Source organism: Euprymna scolopes, chromosome 6 (assembly GCF_053919585.1).
Source record: "Euprymna scolopes isolate OS-2025 chromosome 6, ASM5391958v1, whole genome shotgun sequence".
Classification (NCBI taxonomy): domain Eukaryota; kingdom Metazoa; phylum Mollusca; class Cephalopoda; order Sepiida; family Sepiolidae; genus Euprymna; species Euprymna scolopes.
Genome location: NC_136487.1, coordinates 45,940,005 through 45,963,982, shown reverse-complemented (window position 1 = coordinate 45,963,982; position 23,978 = coordinate 45,940,005). Strand labels below are relative to the sequence as shown.

General features: G+C 32.7%; 1 protein-coding gene across 1 annotated transcript in view; it reads left to right on the top strand.

Annotated features, from left to right (window-relative positions):
• Positions 1 to 22,967, top strand: part of LOC145277629 (sphingomyelin phosphodiesterase 5-like) — a 57,500-nt gene extending 34,533 nt beyond the window's left edge. Inside the window, exons 2-7 of the mRNA XM_080129187.1 lie at positions 4,359 to 5,418; positions 10,161 to 10,233; positions 12,204 to 12,344; positions 12,583 to 12,672; positions 20,796 to 21,043; positions 22,740 to 22,967. Of these exons, the coding sequence (XP_079985313.1) occupies positions 4,498 to 5,418; positions 10,161 to 10,233; positions 12,204 to 12,344; positions 12,583 to 12,672; positions 20,796 to 21,043; positions 22,740 to 22,832 (1,566 nt within the window). The 5' untranslated portion in view covers positions 4,359 to 4,497 and the 3' untranslated portion in view covers positions 22,833 to 22,967. The remainder of the gene's footprint in view (positions 1 to 4,358; positions 5,419 to 10,160; positions 10,234 to 12,203; positions 12,345 to 12,582; positions 12,673 to 20,795; positions 21,044 to 22,739) is intronic.
• The last annotated feature ends 1,011 nt before the right edge of the window (positions 22,968 to 23,978 follow it).

Below are 23,978 nucleotides of genomic sequence, written 5' to 3'. Positions count from 1 at the left end.
ATACTTGATTCGCTACACCTTATCAAAACAAAGGTTAATATAAAATTTCAGCCAGATCTGCCCAGTAGTTTCAGAGAAAGGTTCTAGAGTAAATGTAGAATTGTGATGACTAATCACTATTAATCCCTAACTGTGCATCAACTGGATACCATAATGCTTAGTTGGCTGCACTTTACCATAACAAAAGTCCATACAAAATTTTAGTCAGATTGGCTAGTGGTTTCCAAGAAAAAATGGAATGGGCAGACGAGACAAAGATAAATATATTATAGTGTCCTTTTTGAAAATTAATTGAATTAAAAAAAAATCTTAAAAAAAAAAGTTGTTTTGTAATGAAATTTAAAATAATTTGAATATAAAATATGTGCTTGGGATGACAGATCGATTTCAGATATTTACACACATATATCACTCGTAATTTGAGTGATAAACGTTTTTACATTTTGAAAAAATTTTTATGATTTTATTTGTACCTTTTGTACTTTTGTTATGATAGTATGCATGTCTATTTGTTTTAAATGTAATGTTTGTTCATGTAACTGGCATAGAGAAATCAGATAATTTCGTAAAAGTTGAATTTTGTTAATGGAAACCTAAGAGTTCTGAACTTCTGACAATGTGTTTTCTATCGTAAAAATAATCATAGTCACATTGGAAATGAGATTGCAGAACCGGTTTAAAGATAAGGTACAAGGTGCCTTAAAGTTAAGTTTCCTGACTTATTTTTGTACAAGTATTTAAAATTGTTGTAGACTCTTGAAAATTCAGTATGTTATTGCTATATGAGGTGACTGACCAATTTTTATGGTTTCAAATTCAAATGAACAGTTATAGCAGGAATTCGAATACACCCTACTAAAGCTCGATTGTAACAGCTGGTGAATTTCAAAAATGCAATCTGAAGGTGAGGACATTTTCGAAGAACGATATGCAATAAAGTTCTGTTTTAAACTTGGAAAAAATACCACAGAAACGCATGGAATGCTCCAGACTGCTTTTGGACCATCTTGCATGAATCGAGCATTAGTTTTTGAGTGGCATAAGAGATTCAAGGAAGGCAGGGTGTCTGTGAGGGGTGGGAGAAATAAGGCAGTCAGAACACCAGAGTTAGTTGGTTAAATAAAGAATTTCATGGATAAGAACCGCCATGTGTCTATAGAGACAATAAGTGCACAGTTTGATGTCAGTGTGGAAACTGTACACACAATTATTCAGGAGGAACTGAAGATGCGGAAGATTTGTGCAAAGTTTGGCCAAGGGTACTCCATCCTTGTTACAGACTATTTGACCAAGATGGACATCAAGACAGTTCCTCACCATCCCTATAATAATTGCTCCTTGTGCCTTTTGGTTATTCCCTAAGCTCAAGGTCAGCCTTAGAGGCTGTCATTATGAGATACTTGAGATGAAAGAGGCTATGATGAGGGTCATAGACATGCTCACACAAAAGGTCTTCCAGAAGTTGTTGGAACAGTACAACAAGTGCATTGCAGCTGGAGGAGATTACTTCGAAGGGGACTAGTTTTATGTGTGTACTATCAAGAACAGTGCCTATGCGAAAAAAGTCTTGAAACTTATTGAAGGTACATCGTACTTACACTGACTGTAGCAGTCATTGGCATATGCCATCTTGACTCTGATTTGAGTTTTCCATTAATCTATTAAAGCATCTGAGGAATGAATGAAATTATTCATAATAGGAATGGAGCAGTTATGAAATGGAAGCCTTCAGTTATTCACTTATTTCTTGAATAGATTTTGGATGCCATTTTGAATGTAAGTGAGACGGAGATGGTGTTTATTAATTTGTTTAAAAATGTATTTTTATAGTCTTTGTATGATTCAAAAAATGAAATAAGTGGGTGCTTTAAAATATATCTTTTAATTTTAGGAACATGGTGATATGAGGGAAGTGAGAAGACTTAATGCGCAGAGAGTAAAAGTCTTTGCTACTTTCTTTTGGTTTGTGAGTTTCTCCTGAACAAATGTAATCATTTTTAGACGGCAATAAAATGTATGTATACTTTATTGAAACCCATGTTAGAAAGTGCATTAAATGGTAAGTGTGAAAGATTTGTTTAGGAAATGTTCCTTTATTTTTCTATTGAAAATTTAGAGACGGGAGGGCGACCTTATTTTATTATATATATATATGTATGGAAGGTGTTTCGAATAGATAGATAACATTTTGATTTTAAAGTGAATGTGTGGACATGTTTTGTAAGACTCTGCCAAAGTATTTTTATTACTATATTAAAATTGAATTTGTTTGTCACTGGCTCAAATTTTAACGGCAAACTTTCCAAACTTTACAACTAATGCTAGAACGCTACATGTTTTGATTTAATTTCTAGCTGATGGCACCCAAGTCATATTTATTTTTTAACTTTTGAAATCACTACTATATATTGGGTACAATATAATAATCAATGGAGTATTGGCTCTATAATAATATATACAAAATCTGCATGAATTAAAATATATTTAAGCATATTTTATGATCAGATCATGAGGGTGGGGTCACTACTATATATTACTATATATTGGGTACAATATAATAATCAATAGAGAATTGTCTCTATAATAATAAATACGAAATCTGTACACATTAAAATATCATATTCAAGTGTATTTTATGACCGGCAATGCCAGGCAGCCTTCTAGTATTTAATATATTTGTTTTTATTTGTAAAAAACATTAGAAATTCTGTTAAGCAAAATTATTGTTCTTTGAACTAATTTCTAATGTTGCGGACCAGGATATAAATACCCTAACTCGCTACAAGAAAATAATGAAACGAATGGAATGAAGGAAACAAAAACTCAATGGATGGATTAGATAGACGTGTCGTTTATTTACTGTTGAAAGAATGAATGTTTAAGATATAACACGTGTTCATGTCCGCGTTCGGGTGTAACCATCGTTTGTTGCGGGACTGGTGGTGTAGAAAGAAAAAGGAAATGTGTGTTCATCTCACTATCGTTTGTTCGCGCGTGAGAAAAGAAGTGAGTAATACAGTAGAAATAAAAATGATAGTCCAGCGTGTAGAAAAAGATAGAGGGTTGACATCAGTTAAACTGTGCGCCATGCTAGAAGTCAGCTATGCGGTGGTGTTCTCTGACACAAGTAGTAGATAGAGAAAGAGTGAGAATGTCAATCCAGTTCATGGAGAGAGAAAGCATATAAAGTATACATGCAGTCTGTTAGCTTTTTGTCCCACATAGTAGCAAGTGGTGTGAGGTGTGCGCGCGCCTGCCAAAAATGGCGGTGGCTGGTGCGTCGACCAACCACCTCGTAAGGCAGGTTTGAAAAGGAAGAAGCTGCTTATTGCTCTTGCTTTTATAGGTGTTTCCTGTGGTCTTTTGCGCATGTGTGGATTTCCTTTGAAAGGGGAAGTGACGTTGTCCATGTGTGCATACGTGTGCGCGTATGTGAGTACATGTGTGTGCGTTAGCGTGTGTATGTATACACGTGAATGTGAGTGTATGTACGCGAACGTGAATATATGTATGTGTGTGGACGTGGACGCGTATGTTTGTGTGCATGTATGTATATGACAAGTAATATAGCTTGAAATGTGAATGCATGTTTTTGTGTGAGACTAGAAAAGGCTTGGGCACTAATATTCTTACATTTTTTATTGATTATCAAAAAAAGGTCACTCACTTTAAAAAGAAATATTTACATAATGTTTTTTTACTATTCTTATGTGATGTTAATTTCTTTAAATTTAAAAAAACATGTATCCAGTAAAAAAAGAAAAAATATTCATACTGACATGAGATCTAAACTCAGGTATTGACATTGTAACAACTACTGATTTAGTAAGGTGTAATTTGCCTATTCACCATCATCATTGATATACATGCTGGCTTTAAGAAATTGACTTCCAAATATTACCTATCTCTGACCAGGTTTTTATTAATCTCTTTCTCTCAAGTCCATTTTTATCACTTCCAGTTTTCCCTGATCTTCCCCTATAAACTGAACCTACTAAATCAACTGTTCTACATCTGCTATCCTCCCAAAAAACTCCTTCATTCTTTCAATGTGACTATATTATCAAAGTCTCCCGTTCTCCACACATCTCTTTACTGTCCAGGTAATCAGAATTAGGCCTGTCTTTAAGATTAACATTACACATCCATTGTATCATTATTTTCATATCATTTCTCTCCATGCAACGCATGTCTTCAACCCTGACTGGCCAGGTTACACTTCCATACATCATCACACTGTTTACACATAACTGCATGTTTCTATTTGCATATGAACTTCAAAAAAAGCACCATAACTTTTTTTATAGTATATAAATTTTAATTTCATCTTTTTTTTTTTTTTTTTTTTTCATTTTCAGGAAACCTTTGTGAATTTGTAGAGCATCTGCTTCCCAAAATTGAGCACACAATATAAGGAGTGCACGTTTCAGTCCATTGCATCCTCATCTTTAATCACTCAAACTTCAATCAAATTTACAGTCTCTCTCGCTTCCAACCATGTTATATAAGAAGCCATTTGCCATTTACGTGTTGCAAATTTTTTTTACTCTAAGCGAGTATATCTTGCGTATCTTTCTCTGGAGTCTGAATCGTTTGTTTGGCCTATTTATACTTGTGACTCCAGAGATGAACCACCTGCCGACCGTTGTCTTCAGCATGGCACTTGTTTTGCCTTATTTGACGTTATTATTTGCAACTCTTCCTTTTGGCATTGTTGGTTTTGTCCTGCGATGCTTCTTGCACCAACTTCGACGCCCTTACGTCTACAGCTACCAAAAGCCCATGTTCCCTCAACCGAAGCAAGTTCCAGAAACAGTATCCATTACGACTTCTAATATCTGCCTTTTACCGGAATTCTTATCACGCTATAACAACCTGTTAGATGCTGCTGGTCGAGCCAGAACGGTCGGTGAGCGCTTTATCTGTGATGATTATCTTAGCGCCAAGAAGAGAGATAGAATTGAAACCCTCACTGCTGCAAATCTGAATGGTCCAAGCACTGTTTCCAGTGAAAATAACTGCGAGAACATTCCATCAACGGAAAAGGATCATCTTTATCAGAGCAAAAATTCTGGTGATAGTGCGTGCAAGAATTTAAGACAAAGGATGAAGACTACCAATGTCGATAACCAGGAATTTACTCATGGCGTGTTGACCAACTTTCCACAATTGGACATTGTTTGTTTCCAGGAGACGTGGGATCGGGATTTTGCTAAGATTCTTCTTGACAAAATCCATTCCGTGTTTCCTTATGTGGTTTATGATGCTGGAGTTTGCAATGCTCAGAGTAATTTGTTCATGCTGAACAGTGGACTGATGATTGCTAGCAAATTTTCCATCGAAGATGCAGATTTCAAATGGTTTCAAGCATCGACGCTCGCCTGTAGATTTAGCGGAAAAGGTCTTCTTATGGTCAAGGTAAGATGTTACAAATTGATGAGAAAATTTAATCATTTGAATTTCGATACATTTTTTTTTTTTTTTTTTAATGAAAAAAATGTGTTGCATTGGGGAAAATCTTGATTATGCAGATAGGGACACAGATGAAAATTGCAGTTGCAAATAAATTTGCAGGACAATTCTTTAATACGCTTGTGTATCGGGCAAAAATAAGTATTTACACAAAAAGTTAGGCAAAATTATTGAGTAGAATTTTAATTAAAAAAAAATTTTTTTTATTGTATTTATCATTGATAAGAGCAGAAATCCCATAAAGCAGGGGGAGATAAATCAGTCTGTCATTTAACTAAGTAATAATGAATGATGGATTGGTGAACTACGAAAACTGATTTCATTTTTTAAGTAAAATTCTACTCAATAATTTTGCCTAATTTTTGATAAGGATACATCTGATGCATAAATATATCAAAGAGTTTTTATTTGGAATGTGATTTTCACCTGTGCCGTCCATATTGTATTGGTAACAAAACCTTAATCGTAAAATTAATTTAAGAACCAGTTTTGTCAACTTCAATGACATATATATATATTTTTTTTTAATGTGTCACCATTTATCAAGGCCCAAACGCCATTCAAGGATAAAGTTAAATGAGATTCTTAGTTGACTATGAAGAAGATCATCCATCTCGGATTAAAATTTTACAAACTAATTTTCCCAAACTCTGTACAGAACATTTTTATTATTTGTGCAGCAATAATTTAAGTTCGAGCCCACTGTGCAACATTTAGGTTGTAACATAATCCCTTGAGATGACCAGTTATTCTCTTAGCTGACCCATAATTAGTTGGCTTATTAGATAGTGACGTCTCATTGTAAAGATGATTGTAATGGCGATGTAACAGCGAAAGATCTGCATTTTCCTTCCCATCATAATTGCAATAATGTCACAAAATGAAAGAAAAATGCTTTATCTGTTTGTCCATCTGATATATTTAGTAGTTATACACATATATATAGTCTGTGATATATTAGTTGGCTCATTGGATAGTGACGTCTAATTGTAAAAGTTGTCATAGTGGTGATGTACCAGCCGAAGGTTCTGTGTCTTCCTCTCTACTTGTACCTGAAATAATATATTAAAAAAAAAAAACTATCTTTGGCCAATGACGTCATGCTCTTTCACAATGCAGACAAGGCTCTTCAATGTTTTATTCTTTTATACATTATGTGAGCTTTTCCTAGTCTACTCTGAAGAGAAGCAAATGAAGAGAGAGATTTCGGGGGGGGGGGCGGAATAACGCATCTGAACATGTTCAACTTGCTGGCCAAAGTAGAATTTCCTCCTTTCTTTACTACAGTTCATTTCAAACTTACTGTCCATGGCATCATAACCTGACACCTAGCTCTAATTCTATGTTTTTTACTTCTAATGAAATCTTCCACTCCTGCTTACTTTAACTCTATATGGAAAAATACCATTTTTAACACTACAATAGTTTTCTTAGGCAGGCTAAGTATTTGCTGAAAAAAAAACAAACAAAAAAACTGAACTGAAATAAGATGTATCTATGCTAATAAGATAGTGAAAGAAAAAGAAAACTAGGCTCGTCTGAATCAAATATTGATATGTCAGAAAGATTGCTATTTGGGTCTAACTTTGAAATTCTGGCAAGATAACTTTATATATTAGATTAGTTTTATTTATTTAAATGTAAATGCAATGGAAAGTGTCTTCCTTCGAAATAATAAATAATTAGCATCGCGGCAAACAAGTTTATATATATATTTTTTTTAATTTTAAACTAGCCTGGGTGCCTGATGTTGCCCGGGTGTTTGGAGGTATGTGTTGAGCAAAACGAAAAAAAAAAAAAAAAGTGATGTCTTTGCTGTTGCACCCATCGTAAAACCGGAAGTGATGAACGTCAAAATTAAGGCTAGTCAATTAAAGAGTGGATGAATTTCGAAAATATCTGCGAAAAAGCGACCCCCTCCTTGTAGAAAACTGCCCCGTTGAGGGTGAAGGAATTAATGCTCTTGGCCAATTTTTTTATATTTGTCGTCTGAAAGGTCGAGGTTTAAAACGGTACCGGTTTCGTCATCTTCCGACACGTCTGTCAAAAGTTTTAGGCAGAGATACAAATATACATACATTTAAACACAGGTGAGATTTATATTATAGACTAGTGGGGAGGGGGGTCATTGCCGCGTTGTAAAATACGCTTAAATATTTTTGTAATTCATGCAGATTTTGTATTTATTATTACAAAGCATTCTCCGTTAATATTATATTGTGATTTCTACTACTGTATTATAGTAGTGACTTCAAAAGTTAAAAAAAAAAAATGATTCGTGTGCCATAAGCTAGAATTGAAACCAAAACATTTAGTACTCCAGCCATGTCTCCTACCGATGTAGCTATCAAGAGATAGGTAAGAAAGATTTAATATTAAATGACTTGAAGAAATGACTTGAATTTGGGCGTGCGTAGAAAGAAGTAAAAATATGTTGGAAAGTTGGAATGAATAGTTTTCATTTCAACTTGCTGATATGTCTGTCAAATGTCATCCATTTAAACAACAATTTTACTCATTATAAACCATCCTTGGTGTATGATTACTATTTCCTGTTAATTTTAGTGTTGTATGACCAGTAGTTTAAGAGTTTATCAGTTAAATATTTACACACTAACATGCACATCTACGGTTTTAAAATGAAATACTATATTTGTATTTATTATATACTAGCGGGGGTACCCGGTGTTGCCCGCATGTTTGGAGGTGTGTGTTGGCGTGGGGGGGGGGGGAGGTAGATTAAAACAACCCTGTTAAAAAAAAACAAAAAAAAACGTTGGCCGGTTGTTTGGAGGTGTAAAAGAAAAAAAATAGTTTTAGTATAAAGGTAGGCTTGAACCCCGAACGTTTGACGCGGAGGTGGAAAGGAAATGGAAAAAAAAAAACTCCTGCGACCTAATCATCTCGACCACGGGAACAGATGAATTGATAAGTGTGTTAAGTTGATGTTTATAAACCGAAATTAGCAGGTGCGACAACGTCAAGTTGCGGAAGCCAGTTTCTGTTTTCTCCGCTACGCGGCAATCAAACAATAAAAAAAAACACAAAAAAAACTAACGTAAGGCAAACGAACGATGAAAACAGAATAACGAACATGTGAAAAATGGCTTAAATAAGCCTGTTTTGATATTAAAATTTAAAAAATCGGTGGGTACGCGGGTGTTTTTGGGTGTCGCTAAGAATAAGCGAAGTAAAAAAAAAAGCAGAAAAATGAACGTTACGTGAAAAATGGCTTAAATAACACTGATTCAATGTTTAAATTTAAAAAAAAAAAAAAAAAAAAAAAAACATCTCGCACCACGATTCAAACCCAAAACGTTTAGATAATGAACCAAGGCCTTAACCGACTGAGCTAACGCGACATACATAAAATTTGTTTGATTTTTCAACTATTTAAAGTAAACGTCATCTGATGCATGCGTAGAATCGGTCATTGCCACGAGAGGACCGTTTTTGTTTTCGGCCAATTTTTCGATATTTTTCAAGCAAAGGATGGAGCTTCGATGTGATACCGAGTTTGAATTTTCGTCGCGTCTGTCGAAAGTTTTTAGCAGACATCCAAACATACACACATGCATACATTTTCGCTTTTATATATATATATTAGTATATTAGCAGTTCAGCCCGGCTTTGCTCAGGCCCTATGTACTGTTCATAACTTGCCCTACGTGTGAATACACTTTATGTAAGATTTCAGATGTTTAGACTAAAAGTTTTCTGAGTAATTTTGTAGAGACCGCTGAGGTAAATTTTTTTATAACTTAGACCCCAATTTTGACCCCTTAACATTTATTATTTTGGTCTCAAATTAAACTAAAAAAGTTTTACCCATGTCTGTTACCTACATCTAAAATTTCAAATGTTTAGACCCAAAATTGGCGAAGAAACTTGGTAGAATCTGTAAAGGTCAACTCTTTCAACTTTGACCTTTTGGCAGCCAAATTTTCGCCCCAAAACTGATTAAAATGCTTGCCGCATGTCTGAATACCTGTTGTGTATCAATTTTAAATGTATAGACCCCAAATTCTGAGTAGTTTGCTAGACGCCACAAAGGTCAAATCTTTTTAACTTTAACCCTTCAGCAAATCCAATTTTCGACCCAAACCGATTAAAAAGCTTGCCCTATCTCTGAATACCCTTCATGTAAAATTTCAAATGCTTAGATCAAAAATTGGCTGATTAATTTGGTATGAGCTGTCCCCATAAATAATCAAATTCTACCCAATTTACACTAGTAAGAATTACTACACTACCAATTTACATTCATTATCCCTTATCCTTAAGTGGCCTTTGGGTCTTGATTAGTGACTCAAGTAAAAACAAAAAAAATTGATCAATTTATGTGCTTTTTGGAATATGATTTTTTTCGTTCCGTCATGTATACATACATTATAAAGATTTTTCTTTATTTTTGTTTTTTAATGTAGGGGTAATACGGGACAACCACCAATTTTTTTTTTTTTTTTTTAGTTTTTCAGAAGTAAATGTAAGAAAAAATGGATACAAAAGCAAGACACATCTGGAGAGAAACGGGAAGGGGAGGGGGCATGCATCTAAAAAGGATGAAAAAGAGAAAAAAATCTATTATATTTATTAGATTTATAAAGAAGGTTGCATTTATTGCTATTAATATAATAATGTTGGTTTTATTTTTTTATTTTTTTTTATTCTCATTTCTTTTATCTTAGGTATTTTTAGGTGAAGAAAATGGCAAACGTGCTGTTGGCTATGTTTTCAATACACACTTACAAGCCTATGAAGGTGAGTCTATTTTTAATCCACTGTTGGATGGTTTGACATTGGCTTTACTTTCGTAATTCTCACTTTCTTTATTTTGTCCTTTAGTCCTCACATTCCAATAGTGATGTTTCTGACAAAGAGAGAAGAAATACTGTTTTCCGTGTTAGAATCTATCGATATAACATTTATTGTCGGCCAATTCTTGACAGTGAAGTGATATTTTTTTTTTCTCCTTACATCAAGTGGCTTTATACTTTGTCTGGATCGATATCCATTAAAAACATTAAAAATAAACATTAAAAAAACCTAAAATTTCTTTAAATGCATGATTTTTAGTGAAAACAAAAGAATTTAATAATTTCTATAAGTTTATTTTTAAGTCTTTTAGCCCCACATGTATAGAGTTTAGTGGAACAGATGGCTTCAACCAAACCCCTAACAGGATGCTAGCCTGTCACCAGATCATGTTTATCATGTTCTGCAAAGCCAAAAACATCACCTGCCTCCACTCGCTTTTTCTTTCCCACTTTCCTACTGGCTTCCTGATTTAAAACACACCAAACATTAATATTATTGTTCTTTTCCTTTGCAAAACTCTGTCATATTCTGCATAGTCAAAAACAAAACAGAATCCACTACAAAACAACCAAACCAAACATTATGAATTAATATTTGAAGATATAAAGAACTTTAAGCAAAGGAACTTTCAAAATTACTGGATTCAGCACAAATAACCTGTAAAAGCTTTGTATGCTACTAGCCTTGGTGCCTGGCGTTGCCCAGGTGTTTCTAAGTGTGTGTTAAGCAAAAAAAAAAAAAAAGTTTTAGGCAGGCAGACAGGCTTGAACCCATGATGCGAAGGCAGAAAAAAAAAAGTGGAGGTGCATGTAAGGGTGTTGGTTGAGCAAAAAAAAGGGGAAAATTGCGAGCACAAAAGAAAAAAAAAAGTGGTAGTAGACAGGCAAGCTCGAACCCATACTGCGAAGGAGGAAAAGAAAGTGAAAGAAAAAATGTGACGCATTAGAAACCAGAAGTGATGTAAGATTAAATTAAGGCTAGACAATCGAAAAGAGACAAAGACTTTCGAAAATATTGGCGAAAAAAGCGACCCCCCCCCTCCCTGAGGAAAAGTCTCCAGTTGAGGGTGAATGAATTAATGTTTTGGGCCAATTTTTCGATATTTGTTGTCTGAAGGGGCAAGCTTTAAAAGGATACCAATCTTGTAAAAATTTGTCGCCTCTGTCGAAAGTTTTACACATACATTTAAACAGACAGGTGAGATTTATATTATAGATAAAACAAAATAACTAATTACGCATCGTAATACTAGTAAAAACGTACCTTAGTTGTGAGACTGCTTACTTTCATCAGACAACATAAGGATGAGCCAAAGACTTGGCCTTACTTCTTGATTTAATGAATATGAATATATCCGGCATCCCCCTACCAGCGGATATAGCAACTGGGGGAGACGAAAAATACACCGAAAGCCTGAGCTTAAGTATATTACCAACTACGACTACAATCATTCATTAAAGCAACTTACTAGATCGTATTACTCTATTATGTAGCTAAGACCACTCAGCTACTTCAAACAAATATATCCCTTTCCAGGACATATCTCTTCTCCATATTGTATGAAGTATTCCCAAAGTTATGCAAGGAAAAACTATTTATCAGATCAGACTGAAATTTTGCATAATAGTTACTGTCATCATAAAATTTAGAAAAAATCAGGAGTTAAAATTCCATCCAAATTTTGACATTGAACTTTTCAAGGTCAAGATAATGTAAGATGGAGGACTTCAATATGGATTAAATAGTAAATCTATGATCATGGGTCCTGCTAGTAAGAACTATTTTACTAATATATATTTTGTAAACAAGTTCTTGTAGTAAATTATTTCATTGTTTCATTTAAACAAAAATTATTTATTCCAATAAAATAATTCTGTGGCTTATTTTTCTATTTTCTTTTGTACATTTTTCAGGGCCGCATTTAATTTTAGATAAACAGCTTGATGACATTGTCAAATGGACTGAAGAGTTTCGACAGGAAACTTTAAAAGAAAATGAAAGTGTGAAATTTGACTTTGTTTGCGGAGATTTCAACTTTGATAATTTGTCACCAGGTAAGTTTTTTTTTTTTTTTTTTTTCTCATCTTTTTCTACTTTTTATTTTCTTTTTTGTTTCTTTTCATAACCAAACTTTTTCACATGATCTTTTTCCACTGTGATCTTTAGATCTTTGTATAGGGCTTTGATTTCAGTTATATCCTTGGACAAACAAATGCCACAGGTATAGGTTTATGTCAATTATGATTCCTCATGCTATTCTATTTTCTATTTTTACCTTTTTCTCCTGTATAGGTGAATCCCGTTTACAAACACATCCAATTTATGATGTTTATGAAGATCTTGGCCGTTCGGGTCCTGGTAAAGACCAACCTTGGGTTGTTGGTAAGAATAACATGTTTCTCTTGGTTTTATAAAATTTTTGATGAATTTGTTGAAATTATGTTGAACAAAGATGGCGGCAGTAAATCAAATCGACGAAGAATCAATGCAGTCAGGATCTCGAGTGTTGAGTAATTGTTAGTAACAAAAATGGTGGTGAAGAATCAATGCAGTCACGATTCAGTCATTTCAAGACAGGTTGACAGCGAACTGAATTGAATCCAAATTTCAATATTTTTATAATGATGTCGGAAGCCTTTCATTGGTTGATTGTCATAACCGTGGTTATAAGAATGGTTGTCGAAATCATTGGAGTCATACCCCCATTATAAGTAAAAAACATTTTAACAGAATTATTCAGTAGTTTGGTAATATGTGGAGAGTAGGAATCCTTATGGCAAAAGTTGTTCAGATAAAGAACTTTTTCTTTGGTGATTTTGAGTAGATCAGAAGTTAAGCCATTTTATGGTTCTCATCAGATGTTTTAACTTGGACTCTATTCGTAGATTCACCAAACAATTGTTAAAAAGAACCAGTCTGTATATCTTTGCACTAGTTGACTTTTGAGTCTGCTGCATTGCAATCTTGTCAGGAAAGAGTTGATTTTTGAGTCCACTATGTTGCATGTGTAGCAGTTGTGTGACTATTTTGCGTGCTATATGCCATTACACACATATTGCACATACACATATTGTGTATGGCATAATCATGTTGGCACACTGATTCTCGTTAGATCACCAGTTGAGTAATGGTGAGCCTGGCTAGTATCAGATGGGTGACCATTTGGGAATTCTAGGTGCTGTATGTGCTCTCTCCACTTATCTTGGCATTGTTTCCAGTTGCTACTGGTATTTAACAACACTGACTCCGGAGAGGTGTGGTTAGAGATTGCTCAACTCTTGTCACAAGAATTCTATGCACAGACACCCTTACAGTGGGTATCCATAGTCTATCAAGACTGAAGGAAGCTACCATGCTACCACGTGCAATATCTTACATTTACGTTTAGAAGTGGCAAGACAAGATAGTGAGAGAGATTGCTGAAACAATCTTTCGCATACTATGTATCACTAAGTGAAAGATTCTTATGGAATATTGAGATAACCTGCCTCACTTAAGATGGAACTCGAGAATTCCACATTCTGATTTTGACAAAAGCTAGCCTGATGGATATCTTGAATAAAATCGATTTATACTTTGGAAATATTTGTTTTCTTTGGAAGATGGCAACCTTTTTTCTTATTCAATATTCAATTCCAGTCAGATGTGTCCAGACATGGTCGACTTAACCAAATAGTTATCTTTTATCGTGACATTCTTTCGGCATGCAAAAATAACACCAAACATTGTTACCTGGGAGGATTGACTTTTTATTCTGCTGGGTTGTCTTAATGGATAAACACCACCATCAGAGAGATGACAATGCTGAAGTGGCTAACAACTCAAGTGTACCAAGTTTGAATCATGTTCATCTCACAGAAACACTTTCACTTAGCGACGTTGGCAACCTTTATGGTTCTTCCTGTAAGTACCCAATGTCTTTTTAGAAAGAAGCTTAAGCAGATATCAGAGAAATGAATATCAGCAATAATTATTTGATTCATACGAAATGAACGCATGATGCTCAGTAACAGCTGTCAACATCAAAAGGATTAAGAAAGATTAACAACAGCTGATTGATAATCCATGCCAAACATCATGTCTAACAACTTGGATTCAAGTCAATCAATATTTTAGAAAATAAAGTGGGAACGTTTATTTATTCACAATTATTTGAGTTGAAATGGAGGAATGTTTTGGTTTATCCTCACAATGAAGAAGGTTATAAAAAGAATTTAAAAAGTCATTGCTGTAAAATCAAAAGCAACAAAAATGTAGTCCAACTGCTAAACAAGTCTTGAAATATTTGGTTAAAGTGCCAAGTGGAATAAAGCTTTTTACTGCTTTCGAAGAAAGATGCTAATTTTAATATCAGTGTACACAGTGGAATGATAAAATTGTTGCCATAGAAAAAACATGATTCCATGAAAATTGGTTTTCTTTTTTGTTGCAGACCATCTACTAGTTGGCCAGTTGTGTACAAATCTCAAGAGCGATAGGAGCCTTCTATCACGTCTGAAAATGACACCATGTTTACTGAGCAAGATCGGAGATGCGCTACTGTGCAACTCATGCTCTCTATTGATCCAAGTTATGACAACAGGACCATTGCCAGCACCTTCAAAATGCATCGCTGGATTAACATGAATAACAGTGACGTGTCCAGGGTAAAGGAAACAGCCCTCTTGCACTTTGAGGAAACAAAAGTATGAGGAAGAAAATGGGACATAAGTCGTATTACACCGGTTGAAAGAATGCCATTTGATTGAATAGTGAAATATTGACGTCATTACTATAAAATATTGATAGAATTTAAAAATTGAAATTATTGTAAAAGAATTTAATTAGTAAGTATTTAATAATTATTAGTATGAAAAATAATTATTGTAAAAGAAATTTTCAAGTTAGTCATATTTAAGTAACTTATCAAGGCCCAGAGGTCACTCGAGGATAAGGGCTAAAGAATGTACAGTAGTCAATTGGACAATATAGTAATCAATAGTAATGGAAATTCGATAAATTTGTTAACTTAAGTGGAACAGCTCATCCAAAAATTGTTTACATTGGACTTGAAGACAACCATATTGTAGTCAGCAAGAAAATGGAAGGCAGTTCCACAGGTGTGCAGTTCTAAAAAAGAAACTTTTTTCATGGAATCTACGTTTAGGTTTAGGCAGAGATAAAGAGTGGGGGGGAATTATTGATAGTATTTTCAGCTAGCCGAGTGTTTCTTGTGAAAGTTTGGCGAAGGGGGGGGGCCATAGATTGAAGCTCAGTCAAGCACTTGGCATGAAAATAAGGGTAAAGCAAAGATAAACTCGGTGTAATACGACTTATGTCCCATTTTCTTCCTCGCACTTTTTGTTTCCTTAAAGTGCAAGAGGGCCATGAAAACAAAGTTTCCAGCCATGGTTATGGTCTTTTGGTGTGGTTTTAAGTGAGGACCACATCACGCCACCTCACATCTTCAAAGTCGGCTTGAAATTTAAGACAGAAGTGTACCTGGATGTGCTGAAGAGTGTGGTGATACTCTGGTGCAATCAGAATCAGGTGGACACTGGCAAACCCTGGGTGTGGCAGCAGAATTCGGCGCCAGTCAACAAGTCCAAAGAGATCCAGGCTTGGCTTGAGGAGTGCTACAACTTTGTACCCTTCTCTCACTGCCCCCTTCCTCCTCCCCCAACCTGAATCCGCTCAACTACTTTGTTTGGTCATACGTTGAGAACATCACCAATATGGTCTCTCTCAACACCAACCTGATCGCCACTATTCGCCGAGTCTCCGCCGGCACTTGTGGAAAAGGCATGCTCCTAGTTCTAGACTTGTATCAAGGTGGTGATTGAAGCTGAAGGCGGCTACATTGAATAGCTGTCTGTTTTACTACATAATCAGGTTACCTGAATTGATTTCTTTTCAATAAAGTTTTAAAATAAAACTACTGTTTTTTTTTTTGTTTTGTTTTTTTTAGGGTGACACTTTCCTCGTTCCACCCTGTATTTTGATTATCTTCCTTATAGCAAAGACATTAGTGTGCTTGTATAGTATTAGACAGAGCACAAGTGGAAATGGTGTTCAAAGTAAAACTTCTTTGTATCATGCAAAAAAAAAAAAGTATCTTCACTAAAAATTAGGAAAAATTGAGTAGAATTTTAATTAAAAATAATCAATTTTCGTATTTTGCCTATTTGCTGTTATTATTACTTGGTTAAATAGCAGACTGATTTATCTCCCACTGATTTAGGTCCTGGATATGACCTATAACTATATCCGATGGTGAGGCCCCACCTTGCGGGCCTTGGGGAGTGTGGAGCCACCCTTTAATTGCCATTGCTCCCAGGTCCACTCTGACTTGGAGTGGTAGTACCTACTATAGGTTAAATAGAATCTCACTTAAAAAAATATATCCTCCATTGAAAATCGTTCCTTAAAATAACTAGATTCGGCATTAAATAACCTGAAAAAGGTTGATATGCCGTAAAGCAAAAACAACCAACCAACCCATTGATTTATGGGAATTACACTTGTCGATGGTAGATCGGCACATACGACAACTAATTTTTATTAATTTAAATTCTGTCCAATAATTTTTCCTAATTTTTGGTTTAGATATCTATTTTTGCCTGATACATATTCAAGAGTTTTCTTGTTAATTTATTTGAAACTGAGATTTTCACTTGTGCCCAATCTATATGTCTATAAAAGTGAAAATGTCTGTGTGTGTCTGTGTACATTTCTCTACCAAATAACTCTGTCAATTTTTGGTCTAGAGACTCGAGATTTGACATAAGGAGTATTGAGATTTTGGAAAATCTTTTAATTGGTTTTTGGCCAGAAATTTGGCTGTCAAGTTCAACGATTTGACCTTTGAAAACTCTAACAAACTCCTCTGCCAATTTTGGGTCTAAACACTTGAAATTTTAAATGTACGTTACTTGGACATGGATATAACTTTTTAATTTGATTTGAGCCCCCAAAAATATGTTATGGGGTACAAAATTGGGGTCAAAGTTTTAAAAATTTAACCTCTGCGGTCTCTACCAAATTACTCAGCCGATCTTTGGTCTAAACATTTGAAATTTTACGTAAAGAGTATTCAGAGATAGGGCAAGCTTTTTAATTTGGGTGGAAAATTTGAGCTACCGAGGGGGTCAAACTTCAAAAGATTTGAACTTTGCGGTATCTAGCAAACTACTCAGCCAATTTTGGGTCTAAACATTTGAAATTTATACATAACAGATATTTAGACATGCGGCAAGCATTTTAATCAGTTTTGGGATGAAAATTTGGCTGCCAAAAGGTCACAGTTGAAAGAGTTGACGTTTGCAGATTCTACCAAATTTCTCCGAAAATTTACTAAGAAGATACATTGAAAGAATTGATGAGAATTCTTTGGTTAGTAAATGTAAAAATTTTATGGGAATAAAGTGCAAGATTTCTTTCCAAATTCATTTAAGATAGATGAAGGCTGTCTGAGTTGTCCCCTAAATGCTTGAAATAGTTTCATTTGATAAACTTTGCTAACTTTTGTGTGATATAATAAATATTCATTGATATACAAATATTTACACTCAGTGGCGGCTCGTGCATGGAACTGTGGGACTGCAACACCCCCAAGTTATTTCTACACAATATTAATGATAAAATTAAAAATAATACGTTTGTTTATTATTATTATTATTTTATTTTTTCTATGTGTACATTATAAAATCATTAACTTTAATGTCGGTATCTCCAAATTCATATAATAACAAAAATAAAACTTGCTTGGAGCTGTTAAATGCACAGTTACACTTTCGTAATGAAATTCTCTTGTACGCATGCGCGGATTAGACGCTTTAGGCAGCAGAGGAAAGCTGCTTGGAGAACTGTCGCTTGGCGCAGTTCTGTGTCGTGAAATTCGTTGTTTGCTTAGAGTGTGCGCCTGTATAAATATGATAACATTGTTATTGAAAAAAAGAAAGGGAGGTTTACTTATATTTTTTTAAATTATTAAAATCTGCACATAACGTGTTTTTGTACATAAAATATTGTGCTATTTTTTTTTAAATACGCGCACTCTTAGCATTGGGATTTAAGTCGGTAGCAGACGGAAATATATAATATGCAGAAACTGTTTATTTTTATTTATTAAAAGTATTCGGGAATTTAGCAGTGAAGCTAACACGTGGCCAAGAGTAAAAACCAAATATTCAATAAATAAATTTTACCATAAAAATAAAGTTACTTTTCCATCTACCTGCCTTTTTGTTTGTTTCGTTAAAGTAGTTTTGAATGCTATTTATTTTGCAACAACTAAACTTTACAAAAACAACTGTTTACATTTTTTCCTAGAAACAGTTTATGTTGAAAATATATTTTAGTTAGAAATCTTTTTAGCGTGTATGTTTTAGATATAAAAAAATTAGCATTTATTTGCCTCTGACAAGGACAATGTTAGAAGTTTTACACGTTGAAAAATGGATTTTTTACACAAGATTTTTTAATTAAAATGTGTTTGTAAGTAAAAAAAAAAAACAGTTTTTTTTAAATAATTATGCATTTTTAAACTTTACATTGAATTTGTGGGTTTGTATTACTGTACACATAGATTCGAAAAAGTTGTCAAAAAACAAATATATAACAAATAAATGTTATCAAATGCAAGATAAATTACTTTTCTACCAAACTGGATATAATTTTCGTGTTTTTATTCAATTTAACATGTTTATTCAGCTCGAAAAGCATACAGTGTTTACCGATGTATTGGAAAATTTAAAATGGCGGGCGACTCTCTCTTTAACACGGTAAGTTCGGAAAAAGATGTAATAAATAATAAACTAGACAAAATAGTGTTAGAAATTTGCTCAATATATGTTACCGTAACATAACTTGACATATATTCGGTGGTTTTTTAATAGTATTTTGTCTAGTTTATTATTTATAACATCTTTTCCCGAACTTACCGTGTTAAAGAGAGTCGGCCGCCATTTTGAATTTTCCAATACATCGGTAAACACTGTATGCTTTTCGAGCTGAATAAACATGTTAAATTGAATAAAAACACGAAAATTATATCCAGTTTGGTAGAAAAGTAATTTATCTTGCCTTTGATAACATTTATTTGTTATATATTTGTTTTTTGACAACTTTTTCGAATCTATGTGTACAGTAATAAAAACCCGAATTTGTTAGTAGATGGGTCAGATAATACGCATTAAAAAAAAGTAATTAGAAATCCTTCTGGACTGAGACAATTTTAATTTTTTGTTTTTTGGGGAAGAAAGCTACATTAAAATTCAATGTTTTATAATGCTTATATATGACATCCTATTTTCTTATAATAACTATCCACTTTATGTCGATCTTTACCGGCATGGGAAGGTCAGTAAATAGCCAAATTTGTTCTTTTTATATAAAAAGCAAGTTGTTAAAAGATTTGTAAATAAAATTTTGTATCTTTAAATATTTTTGTTTGTTTGCTCAATATATAAAAATGTAAACTTTTTTATTTTGCATTTTATTTACAAATACGTTTTGTTATAAATACATCTTTAAAAATAAATTTTGTAAATAAAACTGTTATTAAATAAAACGCTATTTTCAAATAGTAAACTCCTAAATTAACCCTCGTAGGGAGGCAGATAAATTTCAAAGTTTTTCTTTTTTGTTTTTATAAAAAATAAGTTATTTTAAAAAATGTTTTTCGTTTGTTTGCAAAAAAAAAAAAAAAAAAAAAAAAAAACCCCGCAAACTTTTATTTAATCTGAAAAGGAATAAATATATATATTATTTTTATTCTGTAAAGTGTACATAATTTAAAAAAATCTTTTTAATAAAAAAGTTTTTGCGTATTATCCATTTCTGATTGATTATTTGTCTTTGTTATATATTTGAATATTTATTTGAATGTTTGTTTATTATTTGATTAAATATTTATTTATATATTCGAATTCTTTTACACGATATTAAAAAAATACGTAAAATTTTTGAAGCAGCACCCCCACTAATCTCAGGCACGAGCCGCCACTGTTTACACTTTATCTTTATTATAGAGTAGAAAAAAAATAATAATCAACAAATTCTTTTTCTTTTTTTTCTTTTCTTTTTTTTTAATGGAAATCATTCCAGAAGGCATGAAGCCACTTGATGAAAGGAGCTAAAAAAATATTATACAATGTCAAAAATTTGCCAACAATAAGCGTTAGATGGAATAGATTCTGACCTAGGAAACAGCAATTCTGCCCTCTTTGTCAGAAACCTCGCTCATGGAATGTGAGGACAAAATAAAGGAAGTGAGTTATGCAGATGCCAAAAGTAACCCAAAGACCCACTTTCTACTCTCCTTAAATTATAACATGGAGTTGAGTTAGTAAGAAACCTTCAAGACTCTAACCAGAAATAAATGTCCAATCAAATTGTCTCCATTTTTCTTGCTTACATCGTTATAATTTTTCATCCCTTCATTTGTGTTGACCCAAAAACCTCTAATCAATTCATTTTGAAAATACTTGATTTAAATGTGATTATTTTTCCTTTTTCTTCTCCAGGCACAGAAATGCGTCCAATGTTGCTCTGGGATAATGCTATATCGACTCCCGCCGGACTAAAGAGAGTCTTGGAAGATCCTCACCTTTGTCACAATTTTGTAAATGATGCGAACATTGTGAAGAAGACAATATCAGAATTGTGTTACACACTGCCACAATTAGATAAACATGGTCGGACAAAGATCAGCCCCCACATTGCTGGTAAACGACGAATCGACCGTGTCCTCTTTCGAAAAAATGATTGTCTCGTAAGAAATCTCATTTCATTATTTCATTTATGTTACACAGCCATTATCAAAAGATCAGCATTCATTCATCTTTGATCAAACTTTACAATTGTTTGCGGTTTTACTAAAACTGTATGACTAAAAAATTACGTATGACTAATTACTGCTGCTGATGATTAAAACAACTTCAACACAGGCGATCAACTGGATCCGTCAGCGTAAAATCTTGTAATAAACAATAAACAAATTTACTCAGAAGTTTTGAGAGGTTATTTTTTGGCAAATATCTTAAGTTCATACCTAGAAAGATATTTACTAAAGAAAACTCCCAATCTTTATTAAATATTCCCATTACACAAGTCTGTTAGTGCAAAAAATGTTATTAAAATAAATAATAAAATGACTTAAGTCACAGTTGTGATTCTTTTTGGCAAATTGAGATTTTTTTCAACCCAGTCTGCCACTTTGTTTTTAATCTTTTTTAAAAAAAAAATAAACAAGTTTTTTTTTTTTGTTTTTTTATTGAAATAAAAAAAAAAAAAAACGAATTGAGTCACAATCACAACTTTCAGCAAAGAGTTTTTTTGTTTTTTTTTATCTTTTGGCAAATTAAATTTTACAAGTAACTTTTTTCTTTAAAATTTGAATTTTGTAACACAATAACAATGTAGCACTAAAAAATCTTTGTAAAAAGTAGAAATCCTTATCATTATTATCGACTATTGCTTGTTTTATTTGGTTTTGTTTTTTAAATTAAACTTGAAACTGTCGAAGTTGCTTTGACTAATTAAATCCTTAATGACTGAGAATTATTTTTTTCCAATACTGTGTGCCATATAATTGTCTCAGTCTTTTAGGATTTAGTTAGACGTACATAAAATCGTTTAATTTTTAGTTGTGCATAATTAGTAAAATCAAGGCATGACTAATCCAAAATATAAACTTGTTTAATCTTTTACAAAGATTTTTAACGAAAAACAAAAACGAAAAAAAGTGACACACAGTATAGGAAAAAAGATAATGGTTTCAATCTTTTAGGAGTTTATCATGTAAATAAATACTTATAGATCTATTTACTTTCTGCCTTAAGAGAGAATATTTTAAAAAGATTATTTTTTGTAAATACATTTTATATGAATCTAAAAATATATTTGCAAAAATAACCCTCTTGACTGAAACCTGTGAGTAAATTCATTTTGTTGTTTATTTTAATAATGCCACAACAGATTTTTACAATATTTTGTGCTGACAAATCCAGTAGTTCGTTTGTGTCAAAGTTGCTTGAATAGCAAATCACCAGCAGGAAAAACTAATCATAAATTATTTAGTCGTACAATTTTAGTAAAGCATAAAAAGGTGTCTTATACCAGAAGTCTCAGAAAATTTTTTTTATCATATAATAAAATATTTTATAACTATAATTTATTAGTTTTCTAAATATTTTCAAATTAACCTAAACTAAAAACCCACTATCTTCTTTAAAAAATGTATCTACACTGAAAGTCTCAGAAAAAAATGATTTTAATTATTTAATAAAATATCATTATTTGGTTTTCTAAAATTTTCAAATAAACCTTACAAAATAATGTTTCCAAGTAGGTTATCAAACTTTTTCTACATGTATTTATTTTTTTTTTTATATAATTTTTTTTTTTTTTACTGTTTGTTAAACTTTTGTCATTTGTTGATTAAATTAATTTTTTTTTTTTTTTAACAGAGAGTGAAAAGCTACAATTTTGTTACCCGTTTGGCTTCACTAACTGATCACATTCCTGTTACCATGACAACCTACATTCCTACGGACTCTTAACAAATTTTTATTAAAAAGAAAAAGTAATAAAAATGAAACATTCCTTACATCATGCACAAAAAATGAAGACATTTTCAAAGCTGAAACGTTGATACATGACCCCCCCCCAAAAAAAAAAACACCTAAAAAAAAAAACTGATTTTAAAAGAAAAACCTGCTTGATTATTTCATTTCAAATTATCATTTTCATGGATTTCAAAATTTAATTTATTGAAATTTAATATTATTTTGCCATTTCATTATCTTGCTGTGATAAATAGCTTAAAAAAAAAATGATGGAGATAAACAAAATAATTTAAAACATTTTATTCACCAAAGAAAAAGATGTTGAATCCATGCATTGTCCACCCAGAAAAAATTGTTTTTAGCATTGACATTTATTGTAATAATCAAAATTCAATTATAATTTTTTTACAATTTTTATAAACTTGTATGATGATACTTAATACAGAACAAATGGTTATTGATATTACATGCACAGACATCTTTAATAGTCAACCTTTCTTATATAATAATATGCACTGCCTCTTTCAATATATATGTATAGGTAGTTATATATGTATATGTCATCCAGACAGCTATTTCGTAGTTTCATAGCTCATCAGTGTGGCTAAACGTAACGAACCTGGATGCCATTCACTATCAACTATAATCGCCGAGATCCATCTGAGTTAACGAACAAATTATATAATTTTTAAATGAATTTTATTCATTTGTTTATATCATACAATTCTGATAACAGAGAGGACTCGATTCTGTTTATGGAAGAGTATTGCATTACATATATCTAGAAACTATCATTGTATCCACCAGAGTGCCCCACCCATAGAGGCACATACATATATATATATATATATATATATATATATATATATATATGATACTAAATTGCACAATGTCATAAAAATAAGATGTCACAGAGACAGAATGTAGTGAAAGACAGATTGGCAAAAAACAAATTAAAAGCAATACATGTTTGTTTGATTTTCTGTTTTTAATTTGTTTTTTTTTTTCCATTTTGTCTATTACAATGCACGCATGTGTGTTGTTAGTCTATGGAGTTTGTAGCTTTTTAGAGCTAATGATTGAAATATCTCCATGGATATTTAGCTTTAGATACGTTTCTATGATTACATATATTGTATA